General features: G+C 29.1%; 1 protein-coding gene across 1 annotated transcript in view; it reads right to left on the minus strand.

Annotated features, from left to right (window-relative positions):
- LOC103578640 (polypeptide N-acetylgalactosaminyltransferase 2) overlaps positions 1–25,718 on the minus strand; it is a 68,403-nt gene that overhangs the window by 3,649 nt on the left and 39,036 nt on the right. Inside the window, exons 2-3 of the mRNA XM_008559778.3 lie at positions 15,429–15,604; positions 15,151–15,270 (exon numbers count right to left, since the gene is read on the minus strand). Of these exons, the coding sequence (XP_008558000.1) occupies positions 15,151–15,270; positions 15,429–15,604 (296 nt within the window). The remainder of the gene's footprint in view (positions 1–15,150; positions 15,271–15,428; positions 15,605–25,718) is intronic.

Below are 25,718 nucleotides of genomic sequence, written 5' to 3' on the forward strand. Positions count from 1 at the left end.
AATCTAAATAATGAAACTTCGATGGCAGAATTTAAATAAAAAAATTAAAATTAATAGCGAGTAAATAAAAATGAAATATGAATGGACATAAAATGACGGATGATTAAGATAACAATAGCGAAAATTTAAACCCACTGCGACATGTATGATCGCGAACAGCCACCGCGCCGCGACAGGAAAAAAAAATGGTCGGCTCTTACGCTCGCGTATTATCAACGCAGCCTCCGTTCGCGAATATGTTTCCCATCAATTTCTCACTCCTCGGGTATGAAACTCGACAACTATTTAAACTATTTACACGAACATACTTGTCTAATTACCAAATACTACTCAGGCCAGTCGCGAAAACAATTATATCCAATTACAGCTGGCATTTAATTTATTTATTTATTTATTTTGTCGGAGAGAAATTCTATCGGATTTTCGACCCCGTAATGGCTCTTGTTAAATTTATTAGATTAGAAAGTATCTTCTTATAAATAAATATATGGATAGATGGATGGATGGATGGGTGAGATTAAAAAATAAAATAAAAGTAATATGGCATAAAAGGTCCGCGTCAGAACGTCACGAGCTACATAAATGCGGCGAGACGGTAAAACGATCCCCAATATGTCAGCTTAAGATTTTTTATACTTTTTTCATCTTATCCTCAAGATAAACTCACGAAACGTGCGTTGAATTATCCTTTGTATACATTATTATTTTTTTTTCTTTTTTTATTTTTTTGGTGACAAAAAAAATTTATTTTACTTTTAGAGAAATTTTTTAAATATTTAATTGAAGATTATTAATTTTATTAGTTGTCACTAGATCAAGTATACATTTGAAAGCTGATAGGGATATTTCGTTTAGCAGAAGCTCGACTTCCGGCCTGATGTAATAAAAAATTTAATTAATTTTTTGAATTTTTGAATTGAGAAATATTTGGAATTAAGAAAATTATTCAAAAATACCTTAAATATGGGTCGTATGGAAAAAGTTATGAGGACCTTTTTTGTAGGAAATTTAATTATCTATCGAAAAGGTCTCCATGAATTTTTCCATATTTCCATTATTTTCCTAGGAAATTCAATTTATAAATTTAGTCACAATAATATCGCTTTTTATAAAGTTGATATTTTTGAAAATTGATTTTAAAGCTCAAATATGAGTTTTAGCTAAAAATATAAAGAGACCTTTTTTGTAGGAAATTAAATTTTCTATAAAAAAGGTCTCTATGAATTTTCCCATATTTCCATTATTTTCCCTGGAAATTCAATTTATAAATTTAATCACAATAAAATCGCTTTTTATAAAGTTGATATTTTTGAAAATTGATTTTAAGGCTCAAATATGAGTTTTAGCTAAAAATATAATGAGACCTTTTTTGTAGGAAATTAAATTTCCTATAAAAAAGGCCTCTATGAATTTTTCCATATTACCAGTATTTTCCCCAAAAAATCAATTTATAAATTTCATATTCTTTTGAAATTTAAAAAAAAAAATTTCCCGCGTCAGTTTACCCTCCCCTATTTAATATGCAATGAGAAATATAAAAATAGTTATTCGTAAAGTAAAATAAAATGTATACAGAACTCAGATTAAAAAATGAGGTAAAAAATTTCACAAGTACTGCGAATACATACTTATGTTTTATATGTACACATTTGTAGTAAATATATTTATGTAGAGAAGTTGTATGTGTATGTGTAATTGAAGTGAGTACATGTTTTACTTTCGCATCTAGAACGTACACAAAATGTAAGAGGACCCGATCGAGTGGACCAAATACCTGTCGGTGCATTGATGAGTACTGTGTACTCTGTACTCTACTTTTCTCTTCGTTCACATGAAAACTCATTCAGTTACGTCACTGATTAATATATATATATATATTAATCAGTGACACAATCAATATATTGAATCTTAGAATAAAAAAAAATATTTTTCGCATCAATTAATAGCCGAGTAAAAAATGAAAATGTTACGCAGCGGGAAGTGGGTCGAGATTACCGAGAGATGAGATCGATTGGGAAATTGGACGAGAGATTGTAGATTTAAAAATAGCCGTGCGTGAATTGTTGAAAAGTAGAACGAGACTTTGTCTACTTTATTTTTTTTTTCTCTATTTTTTATTTTAAGGGAAATTTTCATTCTGAGTGAGTACGCGGTGTGTGGGTAATGTCGTTGTGGGAGGAAAAGGGGGTTGGGGATGAAATACGAGGAATTCTTATTGGATACTCTGGAAGCCGGGAATTATATAGGAAACGTATAGAACGAGGTCGCGATTCGAGGACGTTTATAGTGAAATATTAAGTTCCGTTTTTGGTTGATGATTTAAATTTATTTTTGTTTGTTTATTTGGGTAGTTGGGAAGTATCGTAATTCAGTTAATTATTTATTGGTTTATTTTTATATCGTACTAGTTTATTTGAGGTATCTGAGGTTGAGGTACTCGATAATGACAGGAAATTAGGTTTCGTTTTCATTTCAATAGATTACGAGGCAGTGTTTATTTTTGAAATTGTTTTCTGGCTTAAGTATTGATTGTATGGAAAAATGTATAGATACCTTTTTTATAGGGAATTCAATTTTCTATAAAAAAGATCTCTTTGAATTTTTCCATATTTTCATTATTTTCCCCGGAAATTCGATTTATAAATTCAGTCATAATATTATCTTCCAAAAAGTTTATAAATTTTTGGAAATTCATTTTGAGGCTCAAATATGAGTTTTAGCTAAAAATACAAAGAGACCTTTTTTGTAGGGAATTCAATTTTCTATAAAAAAGATCTCTTTGAATTTTTCCATATTTTCATTATTTTCCCCGGAAATTCGATTTATAAATTCAGTCATAATATTATTTTCCAAAAAGTTTATAAATTTTTGGAAATTCATTTTGAGGCTCAAATATGAGTTTTAGCTAAAAATACAAAGAGACCTTTTTTGTAGGGAATTCAATTTTCTATAAAAAAGATCTCTTTGAATTTTTCCATATTTTCATTACTTTCCCCGGAAATTCGATTTATAAATTCAGTCATAATATTATTTTCCAAAAAGTTTATAAATTTTTGGAAATTCATTTTGAGGCTCAAATATGAGTTTTAGCTAAAAATATAAAGAGACCTTTTTTGTCGACAGTGAAATTTCCTACAAAAAAGGTGTAGCAAGTTTTCCTCTATTTCCACAAGTTTTTCCACAATTTAAATTTGTAGACCGGAAGAATAAAGCAGGACGATTTTGAAATAACTTGTGAATATTTTAAAAATAATTAACAGAAGTTGTGTTTTAATAAGCGCCGCTGTCCTATAAAGAAGACTCTCCTATTAATGAATGTGTATGCACTATGGATATGATCCTGAGTCAGTGCTCGTATTGCATACGGTGCAATTAGAAAGGATGTGAGAGAGCAGTTCACATTCTGGCATACATGTTATATTACTCAGATATTGCACGATTTCTAACGTCAACATAAAACCCATACTATACACCAAGAGACCCGAGAATGAGTGAAGAGGTGAATAAGTATTAAGAGAGTACCGAGATGAAATCGCAACAGGAAAACATGCCTCAAGCACTATGACCTTAATCCATTTATTTTCTTTACTAGGGCAAATTAAATTTACATTTTATTTCATTTCTCAACGCTTTTACAAATATTTCAAATAAAATAGTTATCATCTCTATCTGATTATACTTTTTTTTCAGATCTTAAATAAATATTCAGTGCCAATAGAACCCAACCATAAAGAAAATGAATTTTCAAATCCGGAAAAATGACCCGCTAATAAATTTTTATTATTTTTTTATTTAATTTGAGTCGTAAAATATTTTATAGGAATATAAATATCCTTAAAAATTTTTCTGGGCAAAATGAACCCATGATAAAAAATTTTCGGTCTCCCGCCAATTTTTAAACCCAAATTTCCATGTCCATTTTATTTCTGATAATTATCAAAAATTTTGTAGTCCATTTTTCCCGATAAATTATGGAGATAGAGAAAAATTGATAAGGACACTTTTTATAGAGAATTAAATTTCCTACAAAAAAGTATTCTATACATTTTGTCCTAGGACAACAATTTGATGTACAAAAGTACTTTTAAAAAAAAAAATGTCTCGCTGGAGTTGCGAATAAAAAATAAAATAATTATCTTTGTAATTTTATTTTAATTAAGAAGTTAAATTGCTTCGAGTTAACATGTTTTATAATGTAATAGAAAATAAAGTTGCAGAAATTTTATCGGCGACTTAGCAACTCATCACTTTCCTTATCTGGCATTTTAGTGTCCAAGTTTTTAAAAATTTTTTTATTCATGCGACTGATACAAATGCATTGCCATACTTGCTGCTAAGTAATTTATACATATAAATTGCTTCTAGTACTTGTGTTGGAGCTTATTCATGCACTTCGATAGAGTACAATGAAATACGGTCTCTATGCTTCACAATCAGACAAGGAGATGCTCAAGCATAAAGGGGATAAGATTTACCATTTAAAGACAAGATTCTATATATATGCATCCATAATGTGCATACACTTCTTGTGTACGCGCAAGTCGTGACTATATTTCATCCTATTTATTCAAGACTCAGTAAACATGTATCAAACTTCCATAAATTAAATATCACAATCTTAAATTCTGTTTATTTTTACTTCTCGTAATTTAAATACTTTAAATTTAAATTATCATTAAACTATTGGGCTTACAAAAAAAATCAATGATACCTTTTTTGTAGGAAATTAAATTTCCTGTAAAAATGGTCTCTGGTAATTTTCATCTAAATCCAATAATTAATGAGTTATTTTAATTTTTTCAATTAATCATCAATTATTTTATCAATTTCACTGTTTGCTTTCTAAAAATGAAAATTCTGATGAAAATATTGGATTTACAAAAAAAATAAATGACACCTTTTTTGTAGGAAAATAAATTTCCTGTAAAAATGGTCTCTGGTAATTTTCATCTAAATCCAATAATTAATGAGCTATTTTAATTTTTAAAATTAATCATCAATTTTTTATTTCTTTCCTTGACTATTTTTAAAAAAATGAAAATTCTAATGAAAATATTGGATTTACAAAAAAAATCAATGATACCTTTTTTGTAGGAAATTAAGTTTCTTATAAAAATGGTCATTGGTAATTTGCGTCTAAACCTCATAATTAAAGAGTTAATTTAATTTTTTCAATTAATCATCAATTATTTTATCAATTTCACTGTTTGCTTTCTAAAAACGAAAATTCTGATGAAAATATTGGATTTACAAAAAAAATAAATGATACCTTTTTTGTAGGAAATTAAATTTCCTGTAAAAATGGTCTCTGGTAATTTTCATCTAAATCCAATAATTAATGAGTTATTTTAATTTTTAAAATTAATCATCAAATTTTTATTTCTTTCCTTGACTATTTGTAAAAAAATGAAAATTCTGATGAAAATATTGGATTTACAAAAAAAATCAATGATACCTTTTTTGTAGAGAATTAAATTTTCTATAAAACTGGTCTTTTGTAATTTTCCCATAAATGGCATGGGTAATAAGTTATTAAAATTAAAAATAAAATGAGGCAAAATTTTCATTTGACGTTTTCACTTTGACACAAAGGACACAATGGACTACTTGATTACCCTTTACTGGCGTTATCTTACTCGAGACACGCTCTACTCGACATTATCCAAAGATTGAGAAAGTAGCGTAGCGTAGCATAATATAAGGAACACCAATATAATATAAAGTAAGAGAAAGCCAGTGAGAGTATCGAGGGTGCAGAAGAATGCTTCCAATTTTCTTAAGACCCAAATTAATATTATTGGAAAAACTTTTTTTCATTAAAAATTCAGCCTTTTTATTTTTCATCCTGGTTAATTAGCTCAGCATTAATAATCCCAGCGTTTTAAAAATTATAATTTTTTTGAAATTTTTTTTAAAGATTAAACTTGATTGCAAAAGCTCACGATAACTTTGACGGTCGTAATCGCGGATGGTAATTAAGAGCATAAAGACTAAAGACAAGAGTAAACGTTGTATAAGAACTAAGACGTATAATAGTTTAGTTAAGGTGAGGTGAGGGTGCAGACAAGAAATAGTTACATTACACAGTGCACTATATACACACGAGACTCAAGACCGAAGCGTTCTTAGTTTTTGCTAATTTACATACAGTCGGGTTAACGTTAAACTTTTTATTATAATTTGTAATAAATATTTTTATAATTTTATACCACGAAAAAACAATTGAGAGATATGTAGATCTTAAATTTTTAGTAGATCTCAGAAGATATAAAATTTTGAATAAATCCTAGAAGATCTCAGAAGATCTACAATTTTGAATAGATCTCAGATCTAAATGTTTGAATAGATCCCAGAAGATCTAAAATTTTGAATAAATCCTAGAAGATCTCAGAAGATCTACAATTTTGAATAGATCTCAGATCTAAATTTTTGAGTAGATCTCAGAAGATCAATAAATTTAATAAATCCTAGAAGATCTCAGAAGATCTACAATTTTAAATAGATCTCAGATCTAAATGTTTGAATAGATCCCAGAAGATCTAAAATTTTGAATAAATCCTAGAAGATCTCAGAAGATCTACAATTTTGAATAGATCTCAGATCTAAATGTTTGAATAGATCCCAGAACTAAAATTTTGAATAAATTCTAGAAGATCTTCGATTTTGAATAGATCTTAGATCTAAATTTTTGAGTAGATCTCAGAAGATCAATAAATTTAATAAATCCTAGAAGATCTCAGAAGATCTACAATTTTGAATAGATCTCAGATCTAAATTTTTGAGTAGATCTCAGAAGATCAAAAAAATTGAATAAATCCTAAAAGATCTTAGAAGATCTACAATTTTGAATAGATCTCAGGTCTAAATGTTTGAATAGATCCCAGAACTAAAATTTTGAATCAATTCTAGAAGATCTTCAATTTTGAATAGATCTTAGAAGATCTACAATTTTGAGTAGGTCTCAGAAGATCAAAAAGTTTGAATAAATTCTAGAAGTTCTCAGAAGATCTACAGTTTTGAATAAATCCTAAAAGATCTTAGAAGATCTAAAATTTTGAATAGATCTCAGGTCTAAATATTTGAATAGATCCCAGAAGATCTGAAATTTTGAATAAATTCTGGAAGATCTCAGAAGATCTACAATTTTGAATAGATCTTAGATCTACATTTTTGAGTAGATCTCAGAAGATCAAAAAAATTGAATAAATCCTAAAAAATCTCAGAAGATCTACAATTTTGAATAGATCTCAGATCTAAATGTTTGAATAGATCCCAGAACTAAAATTTTGAATAAATTCTAGAAGATCTACAATTTTGAGTAGGTCTCAGAAGATCAAAAAGTTTGAATAATTTCTAGAAGATCTTAGAAGATCTACAATTTTGAATAGATCTCAGATTTACAATTTTGAACCTATCCAAGAAAACCTACAATTTTGTATAAATCTCACAAGATCTCAGAAGATCTGAAATTTTGAATAGATCTGAGCTACAAAACTCGCCAGTGATCTCCGACGATTTTCGATAAATTTCTACAAATTTTCCTAGATCTCTTGAAAAAAAAAAAAACCCTAGCATCTATCAGATTTATCTTGATCATAGATCTTCTAGAATTAACGAATATCTAATCATTTTTTTCCGAGTTAATTGATTTTACTATTTTTTTTTTTTTTTTTTATTACTTTAAATTGAATGCTTACAAAAATTGTTCAGCTCTTGTTATTGAAAATAAATTTGAACGATCTTAAAAAAAAAATGTAACCAACAATTATATGAAATTAAATTTTTCCATTACAGAAATTTAAAAAGCCATCGCACTCTGATAAATTTCTATTAAAATAATATAATTTATTCTTCCACAAAAAAAAAAAATTCTCACTTTTTATAAAAGCCAAAAGATAAAAATAATTTTTTTAATAAAATGGCTATGAAAAATATAGTAGAGTCAGTATATCGTTTGGCATTTCTATTTTCCACAATTTTAACATCTCGTGGCAGTAGCAGTAACAGTATAAGTATAAGTAAGCGGACGGCACACGGGACCCAATGGAATTTAAAATCTAATTTCACATAAGTTTTGCGAAGCCTCTGCTCTCGTGTACCACCACTACCACTACAACTTCTATCACTACTTCAACCCTCAACCCCAGTACTTTCTATCCTTGGTATTCAAAGCCTGTCTCATTTTATCCCATACCCTGTGGTCTACTCACGACTGTCGTGTTCGCCACCACGGGATCGTAATTTTACAACGACTTGCATTGTAACCTGCTTTCATTCTTATTTTCCCACTTTCATTTATTACATATTTTTTCTTTTAGTTGATTTAAAACAGACCAAATTTAAACTTCCCGCTATAAAAATTTAAAAAAGTATTTATTGATTTCCGACCGATTTTTGAAAATCGATAGAAAATCTGGACTCACCTTCCTGATTTCGAAAATAGTGAAAAATTTTATGGTTTTCCCAAAGGGTCAACCGGTTTTCAGATTTTTTTACTTTCCATAATTTTGAGTCTAAATTCGCTCGCCTGCAGATCAAAATTTGACTTTTTTTATTTTTACTCCATATTTGATCGTGTTTAGATAAATAACAGCTTAAAATTTTTTAAAAATTTATAGACAGACAAAATATTGTCAAGTTTAATTGAAATAAAATTTTTCGACCAGGATGTCAATTGTCAGACAATTTGTCTTACATCACTACCGACATTAGCAATCGAGTAAAACTGTAATTAAAGTGAATGGCATGAATGAATTTTTATCTTTTTTTATTTAATTGAATTTAATATTTATATGGAAAGATAGATAGCGGTGCAATTGAAATGCAATCCAGGCTGCAAGTGAGAGGGAATATTTAAATAGAGAGGCATTAAAGATGCCAATGAAGAGGAGCAAGGAAGGTATGTGTAACTATGCACTTTCCCTTTTACAAGATTTATACTCAATCTGATTAAAGTTAAAAAAATTTTATATTTATATTTCTTTTTTATATCGGACAGATAACTACAACTTTCTCATTTACTTATTTTTTGAAAATTTTTTCCACGACTCATGATGCGAAGCAGAGAGTGCTTTACGATCGATAAATTTTTTTCGCCTCATTTTGGCAGCTATTTTTATTATTATAGCCTTGTTAGTTCACGGAATCAAGATATTTTGTATACTATTGTCGAGATAATTTAATGGAGATTAATTCCATACTTTTCAAAAATTTATTTACTGCGATAGAATCGGAAAAAAACACCAAAATAGGTTAAAAAAATTTTCCTGTCCGTCATGTATGAAACCCCGGAAACACTGCAACTTGTGAAAAAATCCATTATTTGAGTTAAATTTTTTTTTAAAAATTCTAATCGACGATTGTAGGTCACGGAATGCGAATGATTAATTAATTCAGTGTCGTTTAATTACAATTAATAAAAAACGAAAACTACAAGACTGTATATCTATTTATATCCATGTAAAATTGACATGGATGGTGATATATCTATATCTATAGATATTATGTACATTTTATTCCACCAGGGGCGCCTGCGCATCACTTTCCTAGTACAGCTGTTTTTTTTTTAAATTCAAAATTTTTTTTTTCTTTTTTTTTTGCACGGCTCATGTGATTTTTTTTATTTCGTTTTTTTTTTCAATTCAATTCTCATTTTTTAGATATATATTATATATATATATATTTTTTTTTTTTTTTACTATTAATCGAGATATTTTAAGAAAATTCTTTTATAATTATAAAAAATTACTAATATAATTAAAAAAAAATATATATAAATAAAAAAATTAAATATTTTAAATTTATTCGTCCTTCCCGCCATTTTTTAAAAATTATTTTATTATTTAATAATCAATGAGCATTACGAGTCGTGCACTTTTGGATTTTCCAAATTTTTTTTTTTATTAATGTGGAGACTTGAATTATTTCAATTATCGTTATTATAATTATCTAAATACATTAATGGTAATTTACATACCTGGGGTTAAATTAAAGAGAATAATTAGATGTACGAGTCGTAATTTAAATTTGTAACTTTTTAAAAATTTAAATAGACTCAGATTCGCGGGGTAGATAAAATTAAAATAACTTTAATACTTTGTCTTTTTAATTGAAAATTAGGAAAAAAAAATAAAATGCTTGGAAATATAGAACCGAAATCATCAGCATGACAATTTAATTTAAATAAATCCCTTTTAAAAGGGAAATAGATCGATCTGGTGATAGAAAACGAGACACGCCTGGTCGATTAGCGAAAAGCTTCAGTGTTACAATTGATCCTCGTCTGGTACTGGTACTCTAGTGACGATTACACGTTACGAGTATCTATTCCAACGTTGCTCATCCGTCCTACCGTCCATCGTCCATTTGGTCCATCTCTCCCTGATTTAAACTCAACATCCCTGCTATTTTCACCCCCGACCTACCAACTAACGCATACACTTAGATAATTTTTTACCGGTGGTAGGACTGAATTTCCGTGTCAAAATTCTTATCCATCAGAAATTTACGTGATTAATTTTTTTATCAAACTTTTTGGCTTATGCTGAAGTTCACATGCTTTGGGTAAATTTTTTTTTTTTAATTGTTTATTCGAAAAGATCAAAAGAAAGATGAGAGGAATGATATAGAGGGAATGAAGAATTTTGTAAAGAGAATTTACTCGAGAGTTTTGAGGTGTGACAAAGGAAGTGTTGAAATACTGTAGGTTGTACAACAATTGAGTACCTAGTTCTTGGTTTTTTATGTTAATTAACTGCATACTAATTTAATTTTTTAAATAAACTGAGTAATGAACAAAAAAATTATTTATCGAAATTAGGATATTTTTTTTTTGTAGATAAGAAAATTTTTTTATAAATGTAAAATTTAAAAAAAAAATTAAGTGAAATTTTGATAAGTTAGCTGACGTCTAATAATTTTTTGACTTTTTTAAAAATGATAAATAATAAAAAAAAAAAATTTTCTAAAAATTACACCTGTAGTTTTTTTAATTTTCTACATGTGCATATTTTTAGATTTTTTTTTTTCAAATTTGATTGCGGGAAAAAAATCCGGTAATTTTTGTCTGCTAACTTCGGGATTGAGACAAAAATTTCAGTGCGGAAAATTAATGATGGCGGGAAATGGATGGTAATTTTAAAATTAGTGATTTTTAAAAAATACAAATGAATTAGTAGTTGGTAATTAATTTAAATAGTTGTGTAATTGAAAAAATAAATAAAAATAATAAATAATGGTTACTTTTTGTTAAATAGTTGAGTAGAGTTCACCGTTGGTTCTTTATTACGGACAAGTGGAAAGTGGTGAAAAAGAAGGAGAACTATTTATGAGCGCCCTTATAATTACCTGGAGTTTTCAACGGCTAACGAGAGTGAAAGAGTAGATGAAAAAAAGATGGAGAGTTTAAGAATAAAAATAAAAAAATAAAGATCGTGGTCATAACTTATGACCAAATTACTTTTTTATTTTCATTTAAATATAAATTACGCGATATATATCTATATTTATGGGGTTAATTATTTATACTGCAATAAATATTAATTTAATTATTTTAAAAAACCTGCGCTCGGGGCAAAATGGGACAAAATTTTTATCAAAAATTTTTATTTATACTTATGACCCATTTTACCCCCTCCCCCTAATTTTGATGACTTTCGAGTGAATAAATAAATTTATATTCATGTAATAAATATATAAATTAGATATTTAAAATTTATAAGAGTAACATTGTCAAAATATATGTATATATATTTATTCAGTCAATATCTCATCAAAGTATAGCTTTCAGTTCTCTTAGCCAAGCATAGGAGCGGTATCAGAGAACAGAGAATGAAATCGAACCCATCGTCATCCGATAGCTTAGAGTTGAGTTCTTCCATGGGATGGAATGGAAGCTGAGATGGAATAGAAGCTATTGAGAAGGAGTTAAGGTCAGAATAAAGGACGAGGAGTGAAGCTCCATCTTAATGGAATGAGTGAATCCTCTGAGCCAGCTATACTACATATATCTATTACATGTTTTATATATGATAAGTCAACTTGCGGATGTGTAAGTTACTTTAAAAGGAAAAAGGAACCACCGGAAACGATAGGATTAAGTTTGTAAAGTTTTAGAGAATTTGATACTTAATGGCATTGCCTGCTTCGAATCTTCTTTCCCTACCTATATAAATATGTATATATATAGGATCCCACCAATCCGGTCAATAAAAATTCTCTAGTACTTACCTCTGACTTTAGAGAAGTTCCCCAACTTAATTTAACATCTTTCCTTTTTTGACTTTCACTTAAAATTTTAAATTTTAAATTTAATAACCAGAGTTTAGTTTTTTTCCGGAATTCAAAATTCGCGGGAAATTACGAAAATTTGATTTTTCACTTTTAGCAGAGCAATATTAATTACGGGGTACTATGGGCCATTTATAAATTTTGCGAAAAAAGAAGACAAAATTACGGCCCTTTTTTTTTAATTTACAAGGAGGCAATATGGGCCGGTCATAATTTCTTAGAAAACTTTTTTATTTTCGATTAAATTTCTTCCCATGGAAAAATTTTTTACGATTGCAATTGAGATAAAAATTTTGAAACGGAAGTCATAAATTTTCGGTCACTACTTCTGTTAACTAAGACTCAAAAAATGACATTTACTGACATACTGATAAGTTTATTATATAAATATTTTTACGTATTGAATATCACTACGGGTTTAGATGAAAAAATCTAGTTCCGAATATTGCAGGAAGAAAAATAGTAAACCTGCTCTGAATACTAAATGACGTCACGTACAAAATTTATGTATGTGTATCTATATAAATATAAATAAATAAATTAAGAGAAGAATAAATTATAGCCGTGAGATTGTAGTCCTTTTGAAGAAACCGAGTGCCGGATTTGATTTTTAGATTTATCAGCAGGAGAATAATTTGAATGGGGAATAGTGATTATGATTCAAAATGTAAAATTATGGACATTATGTATGACATGTGATGGTAAATTTCGGCACTCAGATGTGAGGGTGGGGTTATTTTGAACAAGTTATTAAAATACGCTTGAAGCTAAACCCTAGAAGAAGCTGCTTTACCACCAGAAATTTCTCTGGCTGAAATGCAATTCCGGGTCTGGTACGTTGCATTAAACATAGTGTGAGATATAAGAAGCATGAGGTGGTTGTAGATGAGATGAAGGAGGATGTTGTATGGGGGAGGATGAGGATGATGCTACGACGTGGGTGATGTGTGAACGTGCTGCTAGAGTGAGTTGAAATGTCGAATATACTCTTGTATTCACTTTCCTCTCTTATTGCTCTGGCTGTTGCCTTCAGGCTTGTGTACACGCCTTTTTGTCATTCTCGGAGATTGGATACTTTTTTTTTTTTTTTTTTTTTTTTTTTTTTTCATTATTGTTGTTAACGTTTTTGTAATTTTTTATTATGAAAAGACTGAAATGTAACACTTTAGTGTCAAAAGATATTCAGAAGCTCTTTTATTGTGATAAATTAAAATTGTTTTCTTTTTTTATTTTTTTCAAACCGACATTCGATATTAATGATCTCAATTACTTTGATAATTTTTCTGCAATGGAAATCTTCCGAGAATGAAATTTTATAAAATGGAAAAAAATTGAGAATGAAAAAAATCAGAGTTGGCCAGTATGCAAAATTACATGCAGAAATATAACAATTTTAGAATTTTTTTTGCGAGCATGGTTTAAAAAATTGACTGAAAAATTGAAAAGTAATTTTCTAAAAATGAATTTGAAGACGGTTGGAAAAAGTTGAAACTAGACTTTTCTAAACTTTGCATTTATGAAAAACGATTCTAGTGTAATCCTGACTGAAAAATTTTGAAGAAATGTATAAAAGTTGGACATTGTCTCAGATCAAGCTCAATTTTTGCAAAAAAATTTTTTACGCGGGTAATAAAAAAATATTTAAATATTCAATAGTTTTGACAATAAATAAAGATTTTTTGAATAAATGAAATTCCATTTTGATGGTAAGAGATATTGGCCATAAATCGAGAGTCCGGAGGTAAGAAATGAAATTTCTAACCCGCAAAAGGATTAATCGAAATAAAAGTAAAAACAACGGAGCTGAAAAAATGTTCGGGTGATTTATTGTACAGAAAAAAGTTTCACTGGCGTTAGAATTTTTTAATAAAAAGTTTACTGTTGAATCTCTTTTTAAAACCAGTGGATCCAACCCCAGGAAAATGACAATTCCAACCAGACACTCTAAGAAACTTTATAAAATGCTTTACTAAGCTGGATTTTACGAAAGCTGAAACGAGCGCTTCGATTGAGTTCAGAGATCGAGATATGTGGAGCAATATTTTAGTTAAAAACACCGAAAACCCTCAGCTAAATTTGTAATACTTTTATAAATCCATTTTAGTAATAAATTTTTTCTTTGTCACGTGTGATATCACTGGTAAGATAAATTTTAGCTCACTAGTGATGGAGGAGTAAAATGGATTTTAACGACGAGATCGTAAATATCTAAGAAAACCTTGTAATGACCCCACGCTATCTGCCCAGATTTCCTACATGCTACTTTTTTTATTTTTATTACTTTACCCGCTGACGTTTGAATGGAATAGCAAGTCCTTAAAGAGAGTACTTTGCTCCAGCCATAAGGATCTGGGGAAAATGAAGACCCATTTTACTTGTCTTTGTGGCTCAATGCGCTCTAATGCGGTTGTTAAATTTTTCACTTCAATGTTTTGATACATTTTTTGCAATAAATTTATTTATTTACTTGTTTTACTACCGGGATAGAAAAAGTCAAGGCATCGGAAAGTAAATTTGGCAGAAAAACAAAATTTTCCATAGCAATTTTTCACTTTGTGACATTTCCGAAAAAAAGAAGTAAAATCGAATATTTTCGAATAACATTTCGGCCACAGAATCTTAGAAAAAAGTATCAAATTATGAAGTTATAGGACGACAACTGTTCAGGTGCGTTCAGGATGACCCGCAGCATAAGAAAAATGATACATCAACTAATGGAAGCCATAAAGTCTTAGCAGGAGAGTCATAGGCCTCGAAAATGGGCAAAAATTCGGTTTTCTAAAGTCGGAGTAAAACCGATCACTTCTTTTTTGTGAAAATTTTAAATTTTCTTAGCAGGAAGTTAAAAAAAACTGAACTTACATGGCGCTGCGTGTATCCGGAATATCGCGATTACTGGGTAAACCGTCGGAAGCTTCTTGATTAAATTTATTACGTGCATAAGGATCTTCGCCGGCTCTAAGTCCGCCTCTTGATACATATCTGAAAAAGTAAATTAATTAAATTAAAAGTAAGCGTGATAAACTGACTTATGCTCAGCATTAATAATTTATAAAGTTAACTAGTGCACTAGTGTTCAGTAGCAAGTACATTTGCTCGTTAACATCCAGCGCGTTAACATGTAGAACCCATTAACTTACCCCTGCTCGTCAAAGTAATTCCAAGTGACTTGTGGATCCGGAGTTGGAGGCGACAGTATCTCTGATGACATGACCATCGCGGTACCATCAGCATCAACATACGAACCAGAACTTCCAGCTCCGCTGCTTGACAATCCCAGAGCTGATTCTTTGAGTCTCAGTGCCCGGTTTTCATTCTGCAAAAGAAGTTAATTAATTTTTCAAATTATTAGTTATCGAATTCAAATAATTTATCACATCTCAGATGTCGTATTAGGTTCAATAGTAGGACATAAGTGACAAGCGTGCAAAGAAGCACAAGAAATAGAAATCACGACGAGGTAAACCCACGAGACAACAAAATACGATATTGAGTATTATATTGTACAGAACATCGATACTGAATCAATAAAAAGACGAGTAGCAGAGGAGGTTCGAGTTGAAGATGGAGGTGGAGGTAGAAGTGGGTAGGAGGTGGCACAAGGAAAAGAAGTCGAGACTGCGAGGGATGGTTCTTATCTCAAGGAGCTTTTGTCGATTGTAGATGCCAAGATTGAAGAGCTAGGGTTTTACAAGTATGTGGAACGTCTCGTTTAATCATAAGATCAATATGTGCATTGGTTACTTTATAACTTGGGTTATATACCAACAATACATACATGTATATATATTTATTTAATTATTGGATTTGTAAACTCATTGATACTTTGATGAGGTAATTTTAAATTATAGTAAAATTCAGTCGGTTATTTTTTCAAGATTTTTTATGAAATGCATTTTTTTTTTGGAAAAATAAATTGACATGCATGGAAAAATTGAAAATTCATGGTAAATTTTTTTTCTCAGCCAGAAAAAATTTTTGAAGGGAAAGTGAAGGAAAATGGTACAGGGTGGGCAAAATGAACCACCAAAAAAAAATTTTTTCAGGAATTTTAGAGGAAATTCAATTTTTTTCGAAATGAAATTAATGTTTATAAATAAAAATACCTGAGTAATTAATATTAATTTTTTGTATAAAATGAGTGTCGAGTTTAATTAAAAAATAAATTAATAAACTAATTAATTTCCGATTGTATATCAGTTGAGATTTAAATTAATTGATTTTCTGAAACTAATCGTCTGCTGATGACTAATTGCTCTTTCTGATTGTTGGTAATCTTGATGACTGGTTAGAATTTAATTTATCGCGGTTAATTTCCTGCATTCCTTATATTAAACCGTACACAGAAACTTTACTAATCAATTTGCGATATCATAAATGTAAATTGTAATTAAAATTATTGTGAAAAATATATTTTTTCGTGAATATTGATAAAAATTAACGGAATGATCTCTGGAGATAGTTTTGCCAGAGGGAGTCAGGATGTAACAGCTTGCAGCTCGACGTTCTCACTCCGCGGCTTCATTCTGCGCTTAAAGCTTTTGACGATCCGAACTTCCGGCGAGCTTCTGCACTAGCGATTTAATATTTCACGGTTACGTTAATCTTACGTGTATTTCGCTTCTTCCTCATTACTCTTCATCTGCTTTCAATTAAATTCACTAGTGAAAATTTTGTTATTTATTTTACGGAAAAACTTTTTTAAATGAATATTCATTTTTTAGTTTTAATTTACTTTACTTAAATTTTATTTTTTGTTTAGGACAAAAATAACAAAATACAAATTTTTAATTTTTTATCCGCCCTTAAGGTCCAAAATTGATACTAAGATTAATAAGGGCCGTAGAAATTTTTTTTTACTGGTCAAGATATTTATTATTCGAAATAGTCAAAATTAAATACAAATTTCGTTTTTCTTTTATTGGCCCTTATGGTTCCCGGGCCCTATCGGAAATCATAAGGGCCGTATAAAAATATTTTTTACTGTTTATCAATACGTTTTGCATTTAAAAGTTAAAAAAAAATACAAATTTCGTTATTCTTTTATTGGCCCTTATGGCTCCTGGGACCTATCGGAAACCATAAGGGCCACATGATAATTTTTTTACTGGTAGTCAATGCATTTTGCATTTAAAAGTAAAAAAGGAAAATACAAACTTTGCATTTTTTATCCGCCCTTATGTTTCCTGCAATAGGTGCCGGGAACCATAAGGGCTGTATTAAATTCTTTTTTTTTTTTGACTAGTAATTGATACATTTTTCATCTAAGAGAAAAAAAAATGTAAATCGTGAATTTTTTATCTGACCTTATCGGGGACCTATCACAGAGACCTTAAGGGCGCGAAAAAATTTCAAAATTTTAATTTTTGTTGTTCTATATGATAAATACGTCAAAAAAAATTACGCCCTTATGATACCTTTTGCTAGCATACGCCCTTACGTGATCTGTAACTTAAAATAAATATTTTCCAGAGTGCATTGAATTGTTAAACTTGAAACATTAACTGTGCAGCAAAACCCTACCAATACAACCCAGCTCGTTGTATTTCTCATGAAAAATGTTAAGAACAATGAAAAATAAAAAAAAGGACATAAAAAATAATGGGGAAGTTTAAGAAAAAAGAAAAATTGAGTGAACGTGCTGAGTGTGTTGGTACTTCTTGACGTGATATGTATGAGAAAACTTGACAGAAGCATTTCTGGTCCTTATTTTCGTACCCTTCTCTCATTCCCCCTTGCACTTTACCCGTTTTACTCCTCGTTATTTCTACCCTTCAAGACTTATCCCCATTCCCGTACCCGTTTCCAGTTTCGCGATTCCCATTTCACGATAAGGACAAACTCCCAAGATTTTTCTTTTTACCCTTTTTTGTGAATTTTATTCCTATCTCATTTTGTTTTTTTAAACCCACGGTCTCTCTTTATCTCTTTTAGTTTGAAAAGAGTTATGAGTAGATTTACATAGACCAGCTTACAAGGGAAAAGTGGACAGCTGATGTTGCATTTCAAATTACGCGACTAAAAATACTATTTCTAACGTAAATTATATATTTTTTCTTCAAGGACCTACAGCTGGATGTAAAATTGTTTAAATTTTTGTGAATTCATAAAGATGGAAAAGTTTGCTGTAAGAAAAGACTTGAGACGAGTCTCAATAAATATGCAAATGGAATAATATCCTTGTGAAAGAAGACGAAAAAAAAAAATAATAATAATAAATCGAGAGAATAAGTTAAGCAAGAGCGTACATTTTCTTTCCGCCAATATCTCGAATGTTTAAATCGAATATCAAGCTCTCAGATATTAAATGCATAGAAAATATATGTACAGAAATACCGAATCTACATCGATATCGATATCGATTTGCTCTATCAATGTAATTTAAGAATGATTATATTATTCAATCCTTTGAATTTACTTACATATTTTATATTGTCATTTTTATATTTACACTTTAAATATTTGCTGGAAAAAATTTATTTACTTTTTTACAATAAAATTTTTTTATTTGCCTCAAAAAATATTTTCCATTATGAATTGAAAATGAAATTTATCTTTGAGCGGAAAGAAATCGTAGAATTTTTTATTTTTAAAATTTAAATTTCCCGCCATTATTTAAAATAATCGGCCGATTTCATTAATCAAAAAGTTGGGTTATGAGAGTAAATTTACTAGTCAGATTTACATGAAACCTTAAAAAAAAAGGCGATTAAAAATTGTAGAATTAAAATTTGTTATTTTGAAAATTTGAATTTCCCGCCATTATTTAAAATAATCGGCGGATTTCGTTGATCGAAAAATTGGATTATGAGAGCAAATTTACTAGTCAGATTTACATGAAACCTTAAAAAAAAGACGATTAAAAATTGTAGAATTAAAATTTGTTATTTTGAAAATTTGAATTTCCCGCCATTATTTAAAATAATCGGCCGATTTCGTTAATCAAAAAGTTGGGTTATGAGAGCAAATGTACGAGTCAGATTTACATGAAATCCTTATAAAAAGGCGATTAAAAATTATCCTGAGTAGCAAATCAGAAAAATTTTTCTATGTAATTTGAAAACTTATGAAATGTAAAAACTCGATTATTAAACCACTTGTACATGCATGTATCCATTCGCTTTAATTTCCCTTGAGAGAAAACTTTTACCCTTTCATTACTTGACCGAGTCTATTGCACTTACTCTTAAAAAACTAAATTTATTTAAATATTAAGTGGGACTTGAATTTCATAAAAATAATTCGAAAAATGAAACAGTTCAAGATGTTATAGAGAGTGTATTTTCTCAGACAATATGCCGTATTGACTATTGATAAAGATAGTGTACAGAGTGGAAACAAAACAGCGAGAAAACAAAACAAAGAAGAGGAAGAAAGTAAGCCAGCTGGGGGAGGAAACGAGGTGAAGGAGAATGACGGGTTTCTTAATCTTCTATCAATTCTCTTAATTAACCAGCAACAATACCCATTCGATCGACTTCTCTGGGTTCTTCTTTATGCTCTAGCTCTGCTATGAAACTGCTACTGGAGTAACCAACCAGAAAGCCTGGGGAAGCGTCAGAAACTTCTTGTTTCTTAGTTTCCTAACGGCTTCAGTGACACAACACTAATTTCATTTTTTTTCTTTGTTTACAGACAAAAACAATACAAATATCCTGGGAAAAAATAATTTAGATCTACAGAGATCTGATTTTTCCAGAAATCTTCTAGAGGATCTACGATTACATAGATTTTTTTTCGAGATCTACCAAAATTCGGAGAAACCGTCGATCGGCGAGTTCTTAGCTTGTCGATCTGAATAGATCTTTTGAAATTTGAATAGATCTTCATTGATATTATTGAGATCCTTGGAAGATCTAATGAAATCAGATCTATTGATCAAAAATCATCAAAACAAGGATCTTTGGAAATATTTATAGATCTCCCATACAATTTATGACATTTTCTGTTTTGTATTAAATACAGATATTTAAATTGATTCCGATGTCTAGAGTAAGCAAATATCCACTTTTAATTTATAAAATTTATTCAAAAAAAAATAAAAAATTCAGAACATATTCTCTTAAATATTTTTTCCTTTGATCATAAAATGTTAAACTTTGTACGTCATATGTATTTAAATATATATATATATATATATATATATATATATATATATATATATGACAATAAACTATTTGAGGTACAAAGACATTTCGTATTAAAGCTTAAAACATATATATATATATTAAGAGCTTTATGACGAAATAAAACCCAGTTCAATGGCATTACTTTTTATGCAGTACATAAATTAATATATCTATATTTATATACATCGATTTATATTTTTATGTCTGTAAAAGTTAATAAAAGATCCGTCTGATTAGATGAGCCATAAAATTTATAACGAAGGTTGTACACCCCAAGGGTTGTTTTTCTCATAAAATAAACTGGAAAAGTCCTGGATAAACATTAATCAGCTTTAAAATGTTCATCAGTAAACTCACAGATTATTTACATCATTTTATTAAATATTCTAATTAAACATCAAAGAAACGGAGAAGTAACTGAACTTTGATCTCAAATTTTTTATTGAATGTTTTGAATTTTTTTTTTTTTTTTTTTTTTTAATAAAAAGAACATATCGTTTATGCGGAGATCTTTGTTTTTATTTGCGCTTATACTTTTTTAGCATAAACTGAACTATCGATATTGAGAGTAAGGAAGTATAGAAAATTCAAATAGTCAAGTTTGGTAAAAAGCATCGATATACTGAGTGTATTCATGAGTAAATATACGTTTTCGTTTTATGACTCCGTTATCTTTTTTTTTTGTTACAAACTTTCAATCCTACGAAACGGGGATTATATATGTATATATATATATATATATATATATATAAGGTAAGTGCACTAGTTTTAGACCATGTCCGAGTATAAAAATTTATATAAAACAAAATTTCTCATTACTTCCGGTCTTCGCACTATTTGAATATTTTTTAAATTTTTAAATTTGCCGCCATAAATAAGCGTTCATTTATTGCGACATTTAGAAATGGAGTAAAACGGACCTGTATTTTTAATTTTAAAAAACTATCGTTACCCCCCCCCCCCCCCCTTAGACCTAGAGGTTTTTTTATGCAAATAAAAAATCAATTTCCAATAGATTTAGTAGAGATAATCTCAATAAATAACAATGATTGATATATTTAGTAAAAATAAATTGTTTTGATAAGAATTTATACGTTTTTTCATTAACGCTTGGATAAACTGAAAGGATTGATTTTGATAAATAGTGATTGGATGGACTGATTTTTTTTGTTCCTCAGATATTTACGGACTTTTGTATCAACTTTCAAATTAAACATTCAAATTTATCTAATTTAGAATTTTTTTCCTTAGACAGTTGAGTAAAAAAAATGCAACGAGCTGTCAAATAGCAAAACTCGACTGAAATGTCAAAACTGTCAACTGTCGAGTGACAACTTTGAGCCAAGAATGTCAGAAGTTGATAACGTAGTTAAAAATAAAAACAGGCAATTTATTTTTTTGAATTTTTTCAAGTAAGCAAACAAACGATTATGGGTTGAGTTAAAAATTGCAGCCGTTTAAAAACAGAAATGTCGTGTCAAGGTTTTAGGTTCACCATTGCGGTGTTTTCGTTATGCTGCTCTGGTGCTGACGCTGAAAGCTTAATTTTTCTTCCCCAATCCGAAAGCAAACGTTGCACCAGTTGGTTCAGAGATTGATGCGGAACATTTGAGGCCAGATATTGTGGTCTAGGAAATGGAAAAACGAGTCCCATCTTCTCAGCCCGTCCCATATAAATGACAAGTAATAAAATAAATTTAAATTGTTCGCCTGCATTTGAAATTCATCTAATAGTTATTTTTAAATTTCACTTTTTTTGACTTAGATCCAAAAAAGATCTAAATTATTTTTTTCCCGCGCATTAATTTGAATAGCCCGCCAAAATAGATGTAATTTAAACACGGGCCATTTCACCCCATAACCAAAAATAAAAGTAAAGGCTTAAATTAAAGTTATGCTAAGTATCAGATTGTCCTAAATAATAACTTGGAGCTAATAGTTTTCAAAGTCTTATAATATAAGTCGTGAAACTCGTACAAGATATTAAATATATGAGGATCCTTGGTCTTAGTATGGGATAGTAATGGAACTCTTAGAAGAGAGTATAACCAGTCTAGTTGGCAACTTAGGATCAGATATAAACTTATGCAACCTCATCTATAAATCACTTAAAGTATCCGTTGGCTGGGTACGTGTGTCCTGATATTAACTTTTCATGACAGCTTTCATTTTCACCTTTTATTTTTCAATTTTGCACATTAAATGGCCCTCTATCTACTTGACAAATATCACAAAATTATACTAAATCTTACACCATAATTGCCCTTTTTGAGGAAAAAATTTTCCGCGCTTTTGAAATATCGAAATTAGGTTTTTTTTTTTTTTCAGAAGGTGGCTTATTTTCGGGAGTTATTTTCTCAGTGAAAGGACATCTATACTAGAAATGTATTTAACAGATTATTAACAGATGGGTTCGGCATAATCTAAAGTGCACACTGTGTGAATGTGCACTGGTGCGTCTTTACTGAGCTGTTTCTATTACTATTGATGTACGCGCACATGAAAGCTACCTCTGGGGTATTACTCTAAGCTTAGATTCGAGCAAAGCTATTTCGCTCCAGGTGTAGTAAACTATAGATATAACTAAATTTATCACCCACCCAACGTTATGATGTATCCCAAGCAGATTCTACTGAACCGTTTATTTCAAACGATTTATTGATCAATTTATATGATTGTCCAATAAAAATACTGTAATACCTATTGTTGACATATTTGAAATATTTTAGACTAAAATCTCTAAACATATTTATATAAAGTATTTTTCAAACTTTTCTAACCTCACTTTTCAAAAAAAATTTATTCTTGTTTTTATTTATTTTTTTGCTGGACCAGATTTCAAAAATTTATGACTTTTTTCATTTGTTCACTTTAGTTGAGCAGAAAAAAAAATAAATAAAAATTTATTTCACTGTATTTTTAGTGTGAGAGGTTTGCAAAAACGTCAGGTGATGGAAAATGGCGCGAAACTTTAAAAAAATGAATTATCGCTATTATCATTTTTTTTTCTTATATTTTGTAAGTGACAAATAAATAAAAATAGTAGGAGAGCAAAAAATGGCGTCTGATGGAATTTATTTCAAGTAAATTTAAAAAAATATTAAAATTTTCAAATAATAGCAGAGGTAATAATTCGATAACCTGAAAAAAATATTTCTATGTTTAATTTTTCAGCGACTCAATAGGATATAAGATGGATCAACTGATAAATGAATTCTTCAAGAACTCGATCCAACTCCATTTAGAATGAGAATAAGAAAATGGAAAAATTTTTCCATTGCTATATCATAGACAGCTATTTTTATCATTTATTTTCTTGCCGCAATACCTTGATATATATCCAACTCGACATACCTCATTCTTTATAATAAATTTTCTCGCCTGTCTCTATGATAAATTTTATATTTTTTAAACTACAAAAATATTCCGAAAAGTAAGTAGAGTAATTTTTTTTCTCTGGACCGAGGACTTTTATCAACCCCGAAATAGATATTGTCCTAATGGATAACATTTAGAGTAAAACCGAGCGAATCGGTCGGGCATTAGAGTGGTTATCTTCACTCCAGTACCACTAGGACATGGATATCCGGGATACATGACTCGGACAGTGGTGTTAAGATTTCTGGGTGTGTTAATGCTTTCATTTCGCTCAGTCTCCTGGGTGCTGAGGTTGCCCTCATCTTCTTTTACTTCATCCCTATTTCTCTGGTACTCTGCTAGTCGCCAGATAATGCCATCAAATTAGTAGCTTCCAGCTTAAACCTAACCTCAATATAGACTACTATTACTACTACAACTACTGCAGTATTCAAAAAATTTATCTCTGTAGAGAAAAAATGTATGCTTTCAAAAAAAAATACGTTATTCAAGTATTTTACTTACTTGAATAGTGCCAAGTAAATATTTTTTTCAATGCAGTAAATTAATTACTTGATTCAAGTATTTTACTTACTTGAATAATGCCAAGTAAGTTTTTTTTACAGTAAAGTAAAATAATTGATTCAAGTATTTTACTTACTCGAATAATGCCAAGTAAGTATTTTCTACAATAAAGTAAAATAATTGATTAGTACTTGGCTTACTTGAAAAATGCCAAGTAATTTTTTTTTATAATAAAGTAAAATAATTGATTCCAGTACTTGACTTATTTGAATAATGCCAAGTAAGTATTTTCTTTAATTAAGTCAAATAATTGATTCAAGTACTTGGCTTACTTGAATAATACCAAGTAAGTATTTTCTACAATAAAGTCAAATAATTGATTCAAGTACTTGGCTTACTTGAAAAATGCCAAGTAAGTTTTTTCTACAATAAAGTAAAATAATTGATTCAAGTATTTTACTTACTTAAATAATGCCAAGTAAGTTTTTTTTACAATAAAGTAAAATAATTGATTCAAGTACTTGGCTTACTTGAATAAAGCCAAGTAAGTATTTTCTACAACAAAATAAAATAATTGATTCAAGTATTTTACTTACTTGAATAATGCCAAGTAAGTTTTTTTTTACAATAAAGTAAAATAATTGATTCAAGTACTTGGCTTACTTGAAATATGCCAAGTAAGTTTTTTCTACAATAAAGTAAAATAATTGATTCAAGTATTTTACTTACTTAAATAATGCCAAGTAAGTTTTTTTTACAATAAAGTAAAATAATTGATTCAAGTACTTGGCTTACTTGAATAAAGCCAAGCAAGTATTTTCTACAACAAAATAAAATAATTGATTCAAGTACTTGGCTTACTTGAATAATGACAAGTATTTTCTTTAATTAAGTCAAATAATTGATTCAAGTACTTGGCTTACTTGAATAATGCCAAGTAAGTATTTTCTACAATAAAGTAAAATAATTGATTCAAATACTTGGCTTACTTGAAAAAGGCCAAGTATGTATTTTCTACAATAAAGTCAAATAATTGATTCAAGTACTTGGCTTACTTGAATAATGCCAAGTAAGTATTTTCTACAATAAAGTAAAATAATTGATTCAAATACTTGGCTTACTTGAAAAAGGCCAAGTAAGTATTTTCTACAATAAAGTAAAATAATCAATTCAAGTACTTGGTTTACTTGAATAAGGCCAAGTAGGTATATGCTGTAATTCAGTAAAATAATTGATTCAAGTATTTTCTTTACTTGAATAGTGCCAAGTAATTATTTTTTTTTATGAAGTAAAATATTTACGAAAACAATACTCTAATTATTTGAATTAAAATTTTTTTTTTCAGAGTATATATAAAATTTTATAATCAATTCTTAAAATAAATTCACATTGAGGAATTTAAATTATTTTGAAATAATT

The sequence above is a fragment of the Microplitis demolitor genome, chromosome 9 (genome assembly GCF_026212275.2).
Source record: "Microplitis demolitor isolate Queensland-Clemson2020A chromosome 9, iyMicDemo2.1a, whole genome shotgun sequence".
Classification (NCBI taxonomy): domain Eukaryota; kingdom Metazoa; phylum Arthropoda; class Insecta; order Hymenoptera; family Braconidae; genus Microplitis; species Microplitis demolitor.